Here is an 18,675-nt window from a genome sequence, read left to right as displayed (position 1 = left end):
TTATCATTGATAACAACATTTAAAGGAAAAAAAAATATCAAAATAAAAAAAATAACACTGTAATTAGGACACAGCTGTTTCTTCTGTGTCACTGGGGAAGAGAGGTTTGCTGGTTGGTCAGGGTTAGTTAAAAAAGGAGATGATGATGGAATGAGAGTAGGGTTGAAAAAAGGTCATTTAAGAAAGAAGAGAAGTGAGCCATGTATGAAACAGCGAGTAGGGACAATGTACTAGGTCTTGATGTGAGGTGGAAACAGGAAAAGAAATGGAGAGGGCATGGAGACCGGAGAGCTTCCCACACGTTACAGATAAGGCACTTGACGTACGAAAGCTTTAAAGCATGGCAACAAAAGTGGAACGATCGTTTCACAAAATCATCAGCGCAGAAAATAACATCTCTTCACAGACAACAAACAACAGATTCATACCTAAAATCATTCATTTAGATCAACACTCAAAGACTCAAACATGGGCCGAGCTAATAGGCAGTGAACTGAAGAAATTTGGCCCATCTCTTTAAAATCAGGAAACCATGAACCTGTCTTGATTCCCCGTGTTTGCTAAAAGTCCGGCATTTTGACACAGCACCACACTTTCGCAATGATTTTGCGCCGTGAGTCATGGACTTTCTCATCAGTGCCATCAGAGTGCTTCAGACGAACCGCAGAAGAAGAAACTCATATGAACCAGGAAGCTGGGGCCTCATGATCAGAGGGAAGCACTCGTGTCTGGTCTGTTTCTCACTGCTTTAAGACATCGATCTATCTATCGATCGGAAGCAGGAACCTAACAAACTGGGCTAAAAATAACTTGAATTAAAATATTTTATTTTTTTCAGTTTATAAAATTGAAACCAACTTCCTATGAAAATGGCACAGGCTGCACTGGGGAGCAGAGGCACACCGGCCCACTGCCGCTTATTACTTCTTACAGGAGACGCTGCATGTTTGTGCAAAGACGGTACAAAAGCTGAACTTTTACACAGTTGCATAGACAGAAAACTAGGGAAATAAATGCCCTGTTGTCTCACCTCAGTAAAACTCACTTTCACTTTGTTCTTTTAGTACAAAACAAACAGAAAACAGAATAAAGCGACATCTTTTTTTTTAAGCAGAAAGCTTTAAAATGGCTTTTTAACAGCCATCAGCTGGCTCTAAGGCACACAGTTAGAACATGAAAGCTAAAGTAAAGCAGCATCACCCCCCATCCCCCACCCCGCCACCCCCGTCCACTCCTCTGTCTTCTCCGCTTCTCCATTTTCTCCCCTGTCTCCTTGAAGATTTTTTTTTTTTTTTTTTTTTTTTTTTTAGGGACTAACATCAAACAAAGGCAACGATTTATTTTTCCGATGACAAAGCGAAGAAGCTGTGCCACTTATTGTAGTGTTTATCATCTGCTGGATCTCTGCCGTGTCCTCTACAAGTACGAACGAATACGTGTGATTTTGTGTGAAGTAACAGTGTTTAATTTCCTCGGATGTCTGCTGTTCTCGGTTCGGAGGGGGATCACGTGCTCCCTCCCTTCATTTCTCTCTCTCTCTTTTCATCCCTCTCCCTCCTCTTCCTCCCCCGCTGAGGGATATGAGTCCGTCTCGCACACTTGTTTGTTTTCACTCCGTCTTGCTGTGGTTGTTGTTGTGGACCGAGTGGCCGTTCAGCATGGGCCCATTTTTCTTGGTGTGTTTTTTGTCCTCTGCCTGCTCTTCCTCCTCCTCCTCCTCTTCCGATTCGTCTGTTTCATCTTTGTCGCTCCTTTCATCATCCACTTTTTCCTGAACAAAACAGAGGAGAAGAAGGAAGTCTGTTTAGAAGCAGCCTGTTAATCATGGAGGAGATCTTCCAGTCAAGCTGTCCTGAAGCTCTGGTCAGCGTCAGAAAACGCCAGACTGTCTGCCTGCTATCTGTATTTAAAACAGCTACAATCAAGATTTTTAGCTTTACAGTTGATTTGAAGGCTTGATGTTTCCCCATGCACTGCAGCGGTTCTCAGGTCTGAACAACCAGATAACAGCTCTACCTCACTCATCCCTAAAGTCTAGGAATAAGTTTGCATCTCTGAATCTGTAGTCCTCTCATCCCAACCTTGACAGAATCTTCAAATTGATTTTAAAAAAAAGATGTTTGCCAGGAAATAGGAAAGTTTGACAACAGAGGCAGTCAGAACTAGTCATGTTATGTTGACACTTCTAAACTATTCTAACTCAAACCTCCAATGTATCAGTTTACGACATTTATACCGTGATGACACCCCCCCCCCCCACCAAAAAAAAAAAAAGTCTGGAAATAGTCTCACTGGTTTTTCTGAAGGGACACGAGTAATGCTCTTTTATTTTCACTGCTGTTATTGAAACACTTTATGCACACAGATGTTTATCAGCTCACCAGTGAGAACAGTGGAGCAGAAATGAAAAAGACAAAAACTAACTGGCCTTAAAAGAGAATGGATTCATCAAATTGCAATAAACATGTCATTTGAAGGATACTGTGATTGGTCAGCTCAAAAACAAAATACTTTTGCAAAAATATTTTTGTAATAGGACATCGCATCATGTTTTAAATCCATATTTTTACATTTATCTGCACTTTTAATTTGTTTTACAGACGGATTAAATCCCTTCATTCTTGTCACTATCCTTATTTTATCTACAAAACCAAGTGAAATAATAATGAACAATAATAATAATAATAATAATAATAATAATAATAATAATAATAATAATAATAATAACAATAAAAACCCTTTGGCAATTCAACTGTCAAATTCAATGTATTTGAAAATATCTAATTATTCCATTTTGGTTTTGATGACAGTAGGTTTTCTCAAAGTGGGTTTAAAATTTTATGGACATATTTTAATATGTGATGTCAAATTTACTCGCAACTTTAAAGGAGGGAAAATTTATATTTATGGTCTTTACTGTTGTGCTGTTTCTGTTTGTGCCTCCTTACATTATGGGTGAGGAAGCGGACTGCGATGCGGATGATGAGTACAGCCCAGAAGATATGTAGACACTGAAGAACCATCAACAGTCCGTTAAAAAAGTAGTAGCCGAAGAAGGGCTCATAGATGGTGACGGGGTAAACCCACGTACAGTAAACGATCCTGCAACAGACACAGAGGGAGTGTGACGACGCCTGCAGCAAAACGACATAAATGCTGAAAACAACAATTTAAAATGCGTTTGTACCAGAAAGGGAAGTAAACCAGGCGAGTGATGATGAAGACTGCAGCAAATACGATGAAAATGTAGTTGCAAGCATTTCGCCACCCAGCGTAGTTGAACATCTTTGCAGACTGTAAGAAAAAAACAAACACAAAAAGTTGCATGTGAATGATGATCATATTTGTTTTTAATTTTAATATCCCCCCCTGAAATTAGCTTCAAGTTTAGCCTCATGTGAAGAAACACACTGAGCTCATATGAGCAACAATACAATAATATTATATTCTTCTTTCTGTCCAGCGGTCTGCAGTTAGGCTGTAAAAAGCCCCATAACTGTAAGATTGTGGCCACAATATCACTGAACCTGATACAACAGAAAGAGAAGAGCAAACATCAGGAACCTCCTCAACGCAGAGCCGGCACACATCTCCAACGAATGCATACAGCTTTAATTTTCTCCACAAGGTGGCAGTGTGTGATCAGGTTTCAGTGGGACTCTGACCCTCAGCTCAGCACTGAGGTTGCACTCTGTTAAAATAGAGCCTTGGTGCTTGCAGAGAAATACGCTTTAAAATACTAGGAATCTCACATAAATGGGTCAATTTTAGAATAAGTTTCATAGTATAGGGGAAACTCTTAATATCATTGTATTGAACTCTGAAAAGACCAAAAACAGTCTGCGGCACGTCTACAGTCTACAATGTTTGCATTTTCTTTTTGAAACTGTAAAATTCTTCACTAACAATCGCCTTACTCAACCCAGGTCTGCTGTTTTAGCAGTTTTGCTCTGAGCTGTGATCTTGTCTGGTGTGATTTGATAACATCGGAACAAATGAAGTGGTTAATATGGGGTGTGTTAGAATAATGGTGGATCAAAGTGAAACAGGAGTTCTGTGTGTGCCACTTCACACTGACTGGCTGAGAAGACACTGGGAGTCACATCTGGCTGGAAAAGCACTCGGAGAGCACACACACCTTTCACCGACCAAACAGCACATTAAAGGTAATTCTACCCCTGAAACTACTGTTTGTGTTGATATAACCTCACTGATTGTGCAATCTGACATAATCGAGAACCAGAGTGTAAAAGATATCTCTAAGAGTGTGTAATTTGGCTCACAGGACGAACTTGAAAAGTGTTAAAACGACCAAAAATAAAGAAAGATAAAAACAGAACATTATTTTCTTTCAAAAAAAAATCTCTGGTGTGACCTGGGTGTGACCGCTGACCACTGAACTAAAAGAGTTTATCCGCCCCGAGTTTATTGATTATTTAGTATTCTGTCATCATGCTGTTAGAAATAATTGTCACTTTAAACAGCATTGCAATTTCCCCCCCAAAATACTTTGTAAAAGTAGAATTTAGGGCGAACCTGTCCTCCTGGTAACAGATTGTATGAGTATATCTGATGAAGTGGTGAGTGAGTGTACTTCCAGTACTTCTACGCTAATTTCCCTGTCTGACGCCTGCTGGTAGCCATGAATGGGGATTACTGTAATCACTCTTCTGAAATGCCAACATTTTGTTGAAGGACACCTACTGGATTCTATCTTAGGGTACATGACAATTTGTGAGCCACAATATTACCAGTAAAAGGTTTTATGACTTCCTTCCCATCACACATCCCGAGTTCAGACTGAAACAGGCTGATGCAACACTCTTTAACCAACTTCCATTTAATCTGGATTCCATCCTACAAACAACTGAAGTGCACTAATGACCTACAACTCTTTGGCAGAGTTAATGGCGCTCCCAAGACATTTACCTCGAGGAAGTAATCAGAGGAGTCGTGCACCAGCATGATGAGAGTTCCAGCTCGAATGTAGTTGACGCACCAGGAGAAGCTGATGAGGAGGATGGTCGCAACATGGTGGACGATCTGCTCCTTAAAGTCCTGGGAGACACGGGGACGTGAGGGAGGGAGGGGGAGGGCATGATTATACAGTGGAAAAGAACAAGAGTTTCATTTATTCTGTGACATGATTTTATGTGGTTTTATGCTCATGTTGGTAAATCCCTCTTCAGTGGTATCTGGGTTCAACTCTGGTGTTGGAGAAACACGGTGTGCATGTTCAGAAAGAGTTTTCCACACTGAGCTCAGATGACCGGGCAGTGAGCAAAGTCCAGCTCACACACACACACACAGACACACACACACACACTTACACGTGCAACAACAGTCTAATGTCCACCCGCGGTCCGTGCCAGATGTCTGGCTGATCATCCAGAAAAAGCTGCTTTTTCAGCTGATCACAGGCTAAAACTGTTTGTATGACCAATAAATGACTGTATTTCTTCTTCTCCTGCTGTCACACAAGTCTTTCTGTGTTTAATTGCTTGAATCATGGAGGAGTTCAGTGCGACCGAAATAAACTCACTTACTTTGCGTTTGACATCGGAAGCCACACTGAAAAGCAGAGAGCCGTAGAAACCGAGCTCAATCATGTAGTACCAATACTGAGATGGCAGCAGGGTCTGCGGGAGAGGAGAGAGAGACAGAGAGAGCGAGGTTTAACTTCAAATTCACGTGAAGAATAATGATTAGGAACAAGATTTGTAATTTATTGATCTAATTTGTTGAACTTTCCATTTTAAATGGAAACACCCCCTCCATCGTAATTAAGGTTGTTTCTGAGTGAGAGACTGTTTGATAATCAAACAGAGTCTGAACAAATGATCATTTAAAAGGCTGAAATCTGATATTGTTGACACGGCATAAAGAAAACCAAACAAGATTCATTGTGATAGCATTGAGAGCCCATATTACACATGGTGAAATTTATTGTTAACCAGTTTCTCATTAAAAGTGCAAACTGCGCGATTTTCAGAACAAAGATAAGCAAATATATTCTGGACAGCTGCTGTGATTTATATCCTGTGACATTGTTTGCACAAAGACACGGAGCTTAAATGTAATAAAGTGCATGAGGGACTCTCGTGGTGGGATGGTTAAAAGTTGAATACATTCAAACTTTTGATCTTGAGTCTATGATCTTCTATATATAAATCATGCTAAAGTGCATTCTTATGCAAAGAGACTGCATTTTTAGTTTGTGCATTTTGCAAGTCGTTTAAGAACAATACCATGAGAGTGACCTTGTGCAAACAGGAGCATTAAAGTGAAGGTTTTGTTTGGATTTATTGTTAAGTGACTGGATGGAGCGCTGGGCCCCACAAGTACTAGATGGAATGTGAAACCATGGAGGTGGAGGTGTTGCTGGAGCAGGCTATCAAGCATCACACTACACCAAATACTTTGCATTTAATGAAAAAAAGAAGGAGGGGAAAAAAATGCAGGTACTTGGGATAACCTGTCACAAACTCCGGAGAAAAAAAAGAGCAACAGAGGAGATTCAGAAAAGATTACAAGACCTCAGAAGGGGAAGAACATGTAACATTAAATTTCATACAGTAAACCTAGTTATATACAAAGTAACATTTTCAGGTGTTGCACCCAATCTATAAGCAGAAACTCCTGTCAGTATTCTGCATGATGTGGAACACAAGCTTAATCATCCAAATTGTCAAGGCAGACATGTTAAATGATTGTGTGTGTTATTTTGTGCCGCAGTTAAAACAGTAAGTCCATTTAGCAGATTAGCTCTTATGTGTGTGGGCAACATCTAATTGTTTTAGAAGCATTTTATAAATGTTCACACATCCACAACTGGAATATACCATGTTATCAGAGCCGGCAGGTGCGAATATACTCAAAGTGAAAAAGAGCCAAGATAAATTCAGACCTAATTTGTGTTTCTTAAAAACGGTGCTGTAAGCCTCCTCTGGGGATGCCTTCTCCAAACATGATGTTATCCATTTTTCAATTTTTGAAAAGGAATCAAGATATTTAAAAAAAATGGAAAAGTTACAATGACTTCAATAAATAAAATACATATTAAAGAACTGAACTGCGGATATTGTTATAGAGTGCAAGCTTCGATGTAATGGCCGTGACACAGCGCATAATGTACATAATATAATGTATTGACTACGTCTTTCACATTTTAAGCATCTAACGAGTTGTACAGCATATCGGTTGTGGATAAAGAAGAAAAAAATCGTTACAGTAACTTATAATGTGAAAAACATTAGGAAAGCTGGCATTGAACCAAAAATTACTACTTAGTCTGAGAGAAAGCATGTGTGGTTGAGAGGTGGAGCACAATGTGGTTTAAGCCCTGTATGTGTGTGTGTGTGTGTGTGTGTGTGTGTGGTCATCCACCCACACTTAGAAAACCCTGCTCTAAAGAATCGCACTAATGAGCCTCCTAACGACTGTAACCTAATAGCAGCGACTGTGTTGACTGATGATCGCGAGCAGCCTCGGACCACAGAGGAATATTTAATAGCATCTGGGGGCCGCTTTGTGAGGGAACTAGATTTAATAATCAGACACCCTGTTGCATTCGGTTCACTTAGCCCTCTCGGTTTCTGCGTACCAGCACAGGAAAGCCTTCCCACATCTCCTTCACGTCGTACAGCCAAGGTTTCTGGAAGGAGAGACAGAACCTGAGTGAGGCAGGTGTATTTATAACAGCTGACTCAGCACGATGCTTCCCCTCTGACAGAGCGGAGGTCATCACAGCAAAAACAGAGAGGCCGACTACCATGGAAACCGCCAAGGTACAAATACAGGGACAGGTGACGGATGGAGATGTGTGTATGAGGAGACAGCAGGAGGAGGAGGAGGAGGAGGAGGAGTGGTGGAGGTTTTCATGGTAGTACTCACATCGATGAGGGCGGCCAGGCCAGCAATGAAAGCAAGAAGGTAAAAGGTAAATCTCCACTGCAAGAGAACACACACACATACAAACACACTTTCTACTCAGTCAATGGGGAAAAAAAGACAATGGACACAGATTTCTACCAGCAGACACACAAGGGTGCACACACAAGCTGCTGTCACAAACACACACGCACACACGTGTATGTATGAGAGGAAGACGCCAGGCTGCATGAACTCACTGGAAAGATCTGGTGAACTATGCTGAGAATGTCAGATGAGGACAAAAACAGACATGAGCTGACAGGCGAACAGAGGAATCGGACTGTTTCCTCGGCGTTAATGAGCCACATCAGAGGCAGAAAGCGGTGGCGGCCGCAGCTCATACAGGTGTGCCGACAGAAGAGTGGACAGGAAACGCCACATGCCAGCAGAACGGTGGAGTAAGACGAGCCAGCGAGAGTGTGAGCGATACGCCAGAGGGGGGAAATGAGGAAGGGAGACAGAACGCCTGTTGTGTGCACTTACACAATACATTGATTCAGAGGATGAATGTCATTATGTTGTCTCACACTCAGTAAAAGACGCCAAAGCCAGGAAGTGACAAACATGCAGCTACATGCACGTCTGCGCACAACCACACACACACATCATGCAATAAATCTCTAAATAAAAGCTCAAATACAGTAAAATACACCAAAAAGGGGCCAGTTCACTAAAAAAATTGCACTTTTTAAAGTATTTCAAATCACGGGAGACACAAACAAGATGCCAAAACGTCTTCTTTCAAGCCTCCTAATGCCTCATGCTTAGTCACCAAATTTTCATCAAGCTCTGATTTTAATCCATGCATAAACCAGACGTGTACTTTGCGTGAACTGACCCTGAACATAAAATGCTGTCATGCACCTGTCATCACAGTGGAATGACATCCAAAACCATATAGCTAACTGATAACTCTGAAGCCAACACATGAGGATTAATACATGCAACTGCCTACATAGACACCAGTGTACACAGGCACTTCCAATGATTTGTCAGTTATTACATCGATAACATCAAAACTGAAAGGTTTTAAACTTCGTGATTTTGATAATTATGTCTTCCAGAGCAAAAAAAAATGGTCTTGATAAGCATATTATTAAAAAAGGATCAAATATTTCAGTTTTTGTGTAATAAATTGCATCTGTGAGCCTTTGAAGTGTTTGTTAAAATGTACATCTGAGTCATGCATTGCCAGGCTGTGATTCGTCTCAGACTCGGTAGTCTTGTATTATCAGGTGATCAAGTTGTTCCTCCTGTTACAGTAAACGCTCACACATAAAAATAAGCAACAGTGCAGAGATAGTCCCTGCTACCGAGAAGCCGTGCTAATGAGCAGGTGGGGCAGTGGATGTGTGTGTGTGTTGCATGGTCGTGACCCAGTAGCATTGTAATGAGTGCAAGTTAAAAATAGAGGGCTACTTTTGCCCTCAGAAATTTGCTCATACGGCCAGAGGGACGCGGGGGTGGGCAACTGTTCCAGCTCGCTCCATACCACCAAGTGCACATACGTTTGAAAAGAACATTGGCGGGTTTACCTGGCCTCTCGGAACTTTTTCAGCAGGCTCGGTCTGTCCTGGTTCCTTCGCCTTCTGAACCATCGCTGGACTTGTCTTTCCGAATAGCCCGTCTGCTTGCAAAGGCTCGCTACTGAAGACTGAGCAAAGCACAGTTAGTGCGTTAGTGCCGCACTTTGTCCTCGTCACAATGCGCAGCGTGGACAGATATATCTACCTGTGTGGGGTTTTTGGTAATGTTACAGTAGTAGGACTCCAGTGTTGAGTTGTGGGGGGCTTTGAGCCGCACGGTCTCTTTCACCCCGAGTAGAGAGGCCAAGGGCGTCGCCACCCGTCCTGCAGGCACATTATGGAAAACCAAGTTACGAGGAAGAAGAGGAGACGGAGAGAGGCTGAAGAAACATGAAGACAGAGGAGGATGTAACTATAGCAGCTCTTTCATTAGCAGTAAATTGAATATAAGCATCAAAGCAGTCATAACTGAGCTTACTCTGCTCATTAAAAGCCGAACAGCCACTATAAATATCATCCAGTTTACAGCGTGTATGCAAATGAAATATAACCGGTGTGTTTATCCTATCGCATTTGTCAACCGCCATTTGAACCACTTTATAACTGTGGCTCTATTGGAGATCGCAATAAAAGGCAGTAATGAGGAAGAGAGCTTCTCGACCATAGCGATAAAATAGACCCTGTAATGACTGTTTGATTTCCAAAAGATTAGCTACTGGAAACAGAAACGCTGCTCTCGTGAGGAAAACAATACAGTTTATTCAAAAGAGTTGACCTTTAATTAGAAACTTGGGCACAATAAAGGAAAGATTAGGCACTTGTTGAAGAAAGAAATAACTGAGATTATTGAAAAATAGATTAAAGCACAAAGGGAGGAGAAGCTAACATGAATAAATGAAATGTCATTAAGAAACAGTAAATGTTGAATTAGACACAGGTGAAGAGCACATGTAAGGCGGTCAAGACCATGAAAAACTGGCTAACCTTTCAAAGATCTGACGGATAATGAGGAACATGAGGGCGATGGGAAGCGCCACCCACAGGTCGTGGGCCTTGGCGTAGACTCGTCCATCGCGGTCCTCCAGGTCAGCCCAGCCCAGGCCCTCCGGAAACCACAGCCGCTCCTGCCAGAACCACTCACTCAGCCCTGACAGCATCCTGAAACACGGGACACGCTGGACGTTAGCACCACATTTATCTTTTAACTGGGCTGTAAAGATAATGACATAAAACTTAAGTCCAGTTTTACAGCTCCTATTACAACCTAATGCTCAAGTAGCCCATACAGGCTGTTCTTTACAGGCCTCTTCTATAACAGGCCTGTATAGGCGGACAGCTGTTATTGGGAGTTTTTGGTAGTTTACACAATTACATGATTTCACTCTCATTGGGAGTCCAGCTGCACATATTTCCTCATGCATTATAACGGAGCACATTAGTCCGCAGAGAGCTCAGGAGGCCCACGTGAGGGAGCCTGGATCACGCCAACAACTGAGTAAATCTTTTCCTTCACACTTCCAACACATGAGCTGAGCCGGTAGCAGCTGCAGGAGGATTTTTTTTTTTCCTAAACCGAGTAGGTACAGAGATGAAGATTTCTGCTGCCGAGTTTAGGGAGTGGCATAGAAGCAAGTAAAAAGAAAAGGCGAGGAGGAGGAGGGAGGGGCGTGTGGTGGCAAGGGAGAAGGAGCATCTGAGGGATTTGAGTCATGATTCCTCCACATGTGCGGAGCAGCAGCGGCGCCCCCCATGCTCGACATCTCCAGAGTCCCCTTGCAGATCCACAGTAAACCCCCGCCCACTCCCCACCCGCTGCAGCTGCAAACGCCAAAGGCCTGTAACCGCTCCCATCCCCACCCCGATCCAGTAATCAAGAAGGATTCCCTCTTTGGCCCAGAGAGCCAAGAACTATGTGTAACACTGCCCTCCCTCTCATGTCTAACCATAAAGCATGCAGCCTGCTCCACGCTCCAGGATTAATCCTGATGTGGATTTCATAGAAGAGAAGCATGTGTTTGAATTAGAACTTCAGAAAGCTGTGCGTCTCACGAGGAGTCAATAAAGCAATAAACAGTTTCTTATCTCTGCGCAGAGCTGACAATTATTTGAAAGGCCTCCATAAGAAGAGTTTTAAAACTGATGCCAAGTCAACAATTCAAGATAAAAAGACTCGAATAACATCTTTTTATCTCATCTTTTTAAGCTTTGGGTTGAATGTTTTCATCATTTAATGGTGGGATACTTATTTTCCAACTGCAGTGTACTTAAGTCTAGATGACTCAAATAGGCCTGTATGTTGTGGATATGATATTCTACAAGTATGCCTTTTGCATACCATGTTTTTCATTTCTGAGAAGTGGCAGCCCCACCGTGCTGCAGACACCTGATCTTATAGATCATGACTCAACTCAGCAAAGTATTTACAGAGGTTGAAAGCATATGTTTTCTCTTTATTTGTGTCCAAAGCAAACACAATCAAGAGTTTGAGCTGAGATCTTAAAAACTTTGTCTGAGACATGACCACGTCAGTATTATTTCTTTGGACGGGAGCTGCAGCCTTTCTGTGCGGAGTCTGTATGCTCTCTCAGTGTATGATCCAGCGTCAGCTCTCCGCCACTTTCAGCCCGGTGAGGTAGAATAACGTGTTGCTCGCCGTCCCTGCCGCTGACGTCACTTTAATGTTTTATCTTTATTATCTGACAGAGAGCAGCCAGTCAGCGATGCTGTTAATGAGGAGGTGTCATGGATGAGTGTTGTCGGCGATTTTCCACATGGTGGCCATGTTAGTCACGAGCCCTGCTTCTGTTGCGGCAGAGCGGGCCGCTGCCCGAGCGCCGGGCTTCCCCCCTCTCTCCCCGTCTCCTTTAACACAGGTGTCTGCGGCAGTGCAAGGGAAGGGTGACATATTTTTCTCCCAGTCTTTTTGCCAGCTCTTCCACTTCAGCAGAGCGACATCTAGCTTTTCCTGGTGAGTCCTGCCAGCTCTCGGGAGCTCTGCTGAATAGCATGTTTGTGTGCATGTCTGACCCCATAACACGGCGGCGTAATCTGACCCAAAACAGATAAACTAAATGCGATTCTGCGTGCTGGTGCTGGCAGTCCAAAGCCAGACTGACAGCTACAATTAGACTCAACACACACAAGCACAGAACAATCAATGAAGAGAAGAGAAGACGTGCAGCGTGAACAAGTAATACATCTTCTGTATTTATGTTTTGGAGCAGTGTGCATTCAAAATTGTATTTTTGGGGGGGTTACTTCACTTGTGGAAATGTTTCTGGAAATTCAGCATGGTAAAGTACTTTTCCCAAAAGCTCTACTACCACCACACTCCATTGGCCCCCAGGATCACATGACCCGACTCTGACCATTTCAAAGGTCCAATAAAAATAAAGCGTGTCTCTGGCAGGGGAGGGAGGAAGGATGTTCTCTCTCTCTCCCTCTCTCTCTCTCCTCATACTCACTAGAATATACATAACAGGCATGTGCTGATTATAAAGGGGGGGTCTCACTCCGTGCTGGCACAGCATGGCTTCAGCTGTTACTGATAATGTTTCCTTTCAGCTATTCCTGAGTTTATAAGTCTACCGAAAGAAATTGATGAAACAAAAGGAGAAAGCCTCAGAACCTATGAAGCTACCGCAAAGCATAATCATCACTATCCTACAATACAGAGCGGACGCAGGAGACACAAATACCCGAAATGTGACACGCAAGCAGATTTACAAGATTTCCACAAAAAAAAGCAGTTTCACCTAAACAATGAACAAAAAAAACCCTGGAAAATGATGACAAATTGCAAAAATTGATGCAAACAACCACAAAAGCTCCAATGACGAAAACTGTAAAACACAAAATAAGAGACAACTTGCATGCAAAATGACCAGACTTACACATAAAAAGCAGATGAAAGCAACACTGACAAACATTCATCATAAAAATGTATTGTGAAAGCCCTCAGAGCAGCAAACCAACCACAAAGCAACAGGGCAAGTCCAAGGATGGTTACAAGTAAATACAGAATGACCAAACCATAAAACACACTGAAGCAAAACAATCCAACCACCCAAAACAGCCTTGCAAATCTGATCATTATTATTAAAAACGATCCTACCAGAAGGAGGATTAAAATGCTTGTGCAGTTGTACTAATGAGAAACGTAAAAATAAACAAAAAGGGATTCAAAGATGGCTGGGGGGAAAAAAAAAAGCAAAAAATGTGACATAGAACAACAACCAGCCATGGACCAATCGATCATACAGAGATCCATCTGTCAATGATGTATGTACTCACATTACAGTTTCAAGAAAACATGTTTGAAAAAGAGGGGGAAAGCCTTGGGCGGGGTTTGAAAAACCTAAACAGACCAAGGTGGCACCTGGTACGAAGTCCTGGTGTATTAGAGAATGTAAACATGCTGCTACCATCCAGAGGAAGCAACCAAGGCTTTCTCATCCACAAAGTTTTACAGTCAGCCGATACTTAGCAAGAGGAAGACGAGTCATGAGACAGCAGCAGCCATGAACTCTGACTGTGAGGCACTCCAAACGTACCATCTACGCTTGTACAGCCGCCCATTTACTCACAATCCTGCTTAGGATGTTCGCTGGCAGATGAATCACTCAACCACATGTTTTAAATAATCACTAAGAGGGCTGACATGGAGAGATCAGACAGCTTAGGAGCGCAGACGACATGACGTGAAGGGATCAAAGCTGAGGGTTGGATAAGTCGGGAGGAAAAAAGAAGACTGAGCAGATGAATAGTTTTACTGAAATTCACAAGATTTCTTGGTTCTCGGACCATACAGTATTGTTTAAACCAAGTAGTGTTGGTTTAAGTCAGTGACTCAACCTTGTTCCTCTAAGAAAAACTCATCTCTTCCTCTGGCTTGAAACTGGTGGAAACTTGTTTCAATGTTTGGGTCCTGAATAAGATGTCTCCATTCCGTACAAATCAGATCAGACTTCTTATTGCCATATTTTGTACCTTCTTCAATTCAAATTGTATTATTTGGTTTTAACAGAGACCAGTGGAACCGGTTTGATTTATTTCCAATGAATCTCACCCCAAAATGCCTGTACAACTTCTATATACCTCTAATAAAACAATAATCATCCTACACTGCATTAAATATACACATTTCCTATTTGTAAATTAAACTAACCAGTCTTAGACACACACACTGCTGTGAGGTTAATGTGTAGATAACAGATCATTACTATTACTAATACTAATACACAAATACAGATGATAATAAACCCATATTTATATTACTTAAACATAAAGCAGACTCCAACATCTTTAATTTTACCACTGCTGATTAACCCTGCATATTCTAATCACCATTATTTTAATGCTTTCATTGATATGTTGTAGCACAGACAGATTTTGGCACTTCTCATAACCATAACTCCTTAAACCGTTTATGATGTCACTAAAATTCAACATTGTGCGAAAGCAGAGAAACTGGGCTTACACACATTTGGTGTTTTCTGCAATATGATCTTCCATTCAAAGAAAACATTGTGCCAGCCTGCAACACAATCGAACATGAGCTCCTCACTGTCAGAAACATATAATACAGAGGAGCTGGCAGACAGTCAATATTTATGAACAAGCGACAGAGCACTGACCCACTGCCAATGTCTTCCCCATTCTAAAGCCATAAAATCAAATAAATTCAGGAAGTCCTACTCATAAGTAGGTTTACTGATGTTTGATTATCAGTTGATAAACAGATGACCAGAATCAGATGACAGATTCATCAGCTGTGGTGACGCTGAAAAAAACATAAGTTACTGTCTTACAAACCTGAAGAAATAACAATATTTTGGTTGTGTTTTCTTTGAATCAAAAAAAAAAGAAACCTGCAGTCCCAATTATTACTGACGGTAAAGTTTTGTCAGTTGCATCATTTGCCTTTAAATGCAACTCTGAACACAAATAAAAGAAACAATCATTTTAGGTCTCAGATCTACTTCAAGGCTGATGATGGGACAGAATAATATAAGTCAACTTTCTCCACTGTTCATGTGTTGTTTGTCTCACACAGACACACAGGTTCCAGATCGCAGTGGAAAAAAGGGAAAACAGCGAGATCCAGAGCACACATATTTTGGGATGAGGTGGCAATTCAGCAGGCTGACATGCTGTGTGCACTGGTTCATTAGCTGTAACCGGGTCATGCCTCGGACATTTCAACTGGAGCGCTCTGAGAGTGAGTCTATGCATCCTTCACATTTAGACGTTCCCTTGGAATGTTGTTCACAAGGAGAAACAAACAAACAAATCTTTTTAAATTAGAAGTAAGGAGACTGGGACTCTGTAGGTGGAGGAAAATGTTGAATCATCCCACACATCAGTGCCGTGGTTTCAGATAGAGATCACAACAAAGTCAACTTCAATACTTCCCACACCGATCTGCGACACTATGAATTATTGATGAGGAGATTCAATCAGCGGGCAGCAGACTCATTTGTAAAAGGCCTGTTTCTATTCAGGAGGGTGCCAGAGTGATATTGTTCATGCTGATTTTCTTCTCCTGAGTGAATGTACACCAATTCTGCCCTTTGAGCAAGTACAGTTCCCTGTGCTCAGAGCAATTAGTTTGACCCATGAGGCTGCTCGCTTTGCTGAGAGGAAGCTCAGACCGAACACGTGGGACTGAATCGTTACTCAATGAGCAGAGCAGAAGAGACAGAAAATGTAATCATTGACAGATGATAGCTGAGTTTGTTCCTGTCCAGGTTAAGCAGAAATATTACTAAGACTGAAGCGGTTTTCCAAGGTTCTTTCCTATCTTCACTGGAATATCTCAGCGAATCGAAAGAATGCTTGGCCAGAGTTCAAAGCTGTTATCAATGGCAACGATTCACTTATGAATAATTTACACACTGATTTAATACACAGCTTCTGAGTATGTCAGTTCTTAGAACCAATAATGATTGACTCATCTGATGGCTATCGTTATGATTTATCATTCTGACAATAAGAGTCATTCATCTTCAGCAGGTATAAATTTTCATCCTAATTTCTCACAGCTAGTTAAATTGAGTGCGAACACAAACCAGAAGGGACTCCCAAATATTTCCGGGTGATATCTAACAAAGACGAGCCACAGGAAGGATTACATACTGAGCCTCCTGCACACAAGCTCAGGGGCCCACAGAGGTCAGAGGGCCCCAAAGTATTCACCACAAATAGACACAAGAACAGAGAGAGGCATCAAGCTAACAAGCTACAAAATAAAAGAAATAAAACTATCACAAAGAGACACATCACAAAAACACACCAATCAAGCACAAGACTAAAAAGAGACATGAGATGCCTCTTAAGGCCTTCAATCTTTGTGTGTACAAACAAAACCTTGAATACACACCACATAACAATACGTGTAAGTGTTATTTTTACTAGCATAGCTCATTCTGGTGAATACACAATCAAGACAACACAAACAATACTGTCAGTGCTTCAGCTGTGCGACCTGGTAAGGTTACACCGACCTTATTGACCTCATTGATACGCTTATTTTAGAACACATGACCAGTATAAAAGAGCCGCATGGTCGTGCTCTCTTGTTAGCAAGCGAAGGTCTCGATTCAAATACAGGCCAGGGTACTTTCTGTTTAAAGTTAGCATGTTCTCCCTGTGTGTGTGCGTGGGTTTCCTCTGGGTTCTCTGGTTTCCTCCCACACTCCAAAAGCATGCATATGAAGTGATTGGTGACCATAAATTGGCCCTGTGTGTGTGGTTGGCTGTCTGTGATTGACTGGTGATCTGTCCAGGTTTACTCAACCCTGGTCCTCGAAGGCCCCAGTCCAGCATGTTTTAGCTCAGTCCCTGTTTCAGTACCCCCCAATTTGATGTTGGTGTCTTCATTGTTCGAGTAAAAAAGCCCAGTGACGAGCCCTCGTTGCAATCAGGTGCACTGCAGCTGTAAGAGACCTAAGACAAGCAGGACTGCGGCCCACGAGGACCAGAGATGAGTAGCCCTGGTCTTGGGTGGATCCGGCCGTCACCCACAGTAACCTGGGGCTGGCTCCAGCTGGATGGGTGAATACAAAATAATATGAGCCATATCGGATTGTATATCAGTTTTTCAAATGATTTCCAATGCGCCTGCAAAGATATGCTTTTGGAAAACAAGCATATTTCATTGTAGGACAGTAGGCCTGAGGGGGTTTTATATTAGTGTTTCCAGATGTTTTTTCCATAGAGTCTCTGTAAGAAAGGTTACAGAATTCACTCTATATTCTCTGAGGTGTAAAAACATGGTTGTTTTTCAAACACGAGTGGACACATATATAGTCTTATGGTCTACTGGAACTTTCAAAATGAGACCACGAGGAAAGAGCAGCGGTGAAGTACAGGTAAGGGAGGTGAGCTTGTAACTAGCTCGGTCTGTGGTTTGACTGTGGTATCTAGGTTCAGGCTGAAAGTGAAAGCCACCACATCATTTGACTCCACCCTGATGTAGAAAGACTCTGAAAGCTCTCTGGAAGCTGATCTGCCACACAGAGGATCACACTGTGCACAAATTAATCAAATCTCTGCCTCATCTGCAAGCTGGAAAGTGTCTTATATGTGCTAAAACAATTTTCACAAAACAAGAAAAATAAACTTTTCACCTGATAAACTGTGGAACTTGCGTTAATATATATTATTTCATACTTTTCTGATTATTTATTAGTGTTGATTTATATTTTCTTCAACAAGTCACATCAATGAGAATGACATACATTCTGCTGTTTTGTGGATCTCCAGGCCTTCAGGTTCCAGCCACTGTCAGTGAAGACAGCAGGAATGGCAGGAGATGTCCCGATTGAAGAGATGACCCAGGGTGCTGGAGGCTTGGCCTGTGTCGGAGTGTTAGCTCTGGCGATAATGTGCCATAATCTGCTGCTGCTCACTTCACTTTACAGGAGACTCTCGGCCGAGCCGCGCGCCAGCCTCACCTCGTTACAGAGCAACCGGCATTTCTTCTGGTTTCAGATGTGTTTTTGTTTGTTTTGGCCCAAAACGGGGCCTTGTTGTCCAGCGTGTAATGAAGTGACTCGTGCATGAATGCGTAATGACGTGTGCGCGCAGACAGGATGCAGAACGTGCGTCTGCCGCAAACACACATTAACTAACCGACACGACGTGAAAGTGAAACGGCGCTACTCACTTTGGCGATTTCCCCCCTGAAAACAAGCGTTTTCAAGTCGAAAAAAAA

At 42.2% G+C, this 18,675-nt stretch overlaps 1 protein-coding gene across 1 annotated transcript; it reads right to left on the bottom strand.

Annotated features, from left to right (window-relative positions):
• Positions 1–1,256: 1,256 nt before the first annotated feature.
• LOC115397466 (ceramide synthase 2-like) lies at positions 1,257–18,675 on the bottom strand. Its single transcript, XM_030103799.1, has 12 exons — positions 18,628–18,675; positions 10,435–10,616; positions 9,664–9,782; positions 9,468–9,586; position 9,200; positions 7,894–7,950; positions 7,604–7,654; positions 5,547–5,639; positions 4,930–5,058; positions 3,188–3,294; positions 2,949–3,102; positions 1,257–1,771 (listed from the first exon to the last, which is right to left on the bottom strand). The coding sequence occupies exons 2-12, from the start codon at positions 10,613–10,615 to the stop codon at positions 1,610–1,612; spliced, it is 1,173 nt and encodes a 390-aa protein (XP_029959659.1). The 5' UTR covers position 10,616; positions 18,628–18,675; the 3' UTR covers positions 1,257–1,609.

Source organism: Salarias fasciatus, chromosome 11, assembly GCF_902148845.1.
Source record: "Salarias fasciatus chromosome 11, fSalaFa1.1, whole genome shotgun sequence".
NCBI classification, from domain to species: domain Eukaryota; kingdom Metazoa; phylum Chordata; class Actinopteri; order Blenniiformes; family Blenniidae; genus Salarias; species Salarias fasciatus.
This window is presented reverse-complemented; position numbering and strand designations above follow the sequence as displayed.

Coding starts and splice junctions, on each gene's coding strand:
- LOC115397466 (XM_030103799.1), bottom strand. CDS start 10,615: ATGCTGTCAGGGCTGAGTGAGTGGTTCTGGCAGGAGCGGCTGTGGTTT. Junction 5,640..7,603: donor GGGAAGGCTTTCCTGTGCTG/GTACGCAGAAAC, acceptor CCTCTCCCGCAG/ACCCTGCTGCCATCTCAGTA. Junction 3,295..4,929: donor CCTCTGATTACTTCCTCGAG/GTAAATGTCTTG, acceptor TTTTTCTTACAG/TCTGCAAAGATGTTCAACTA.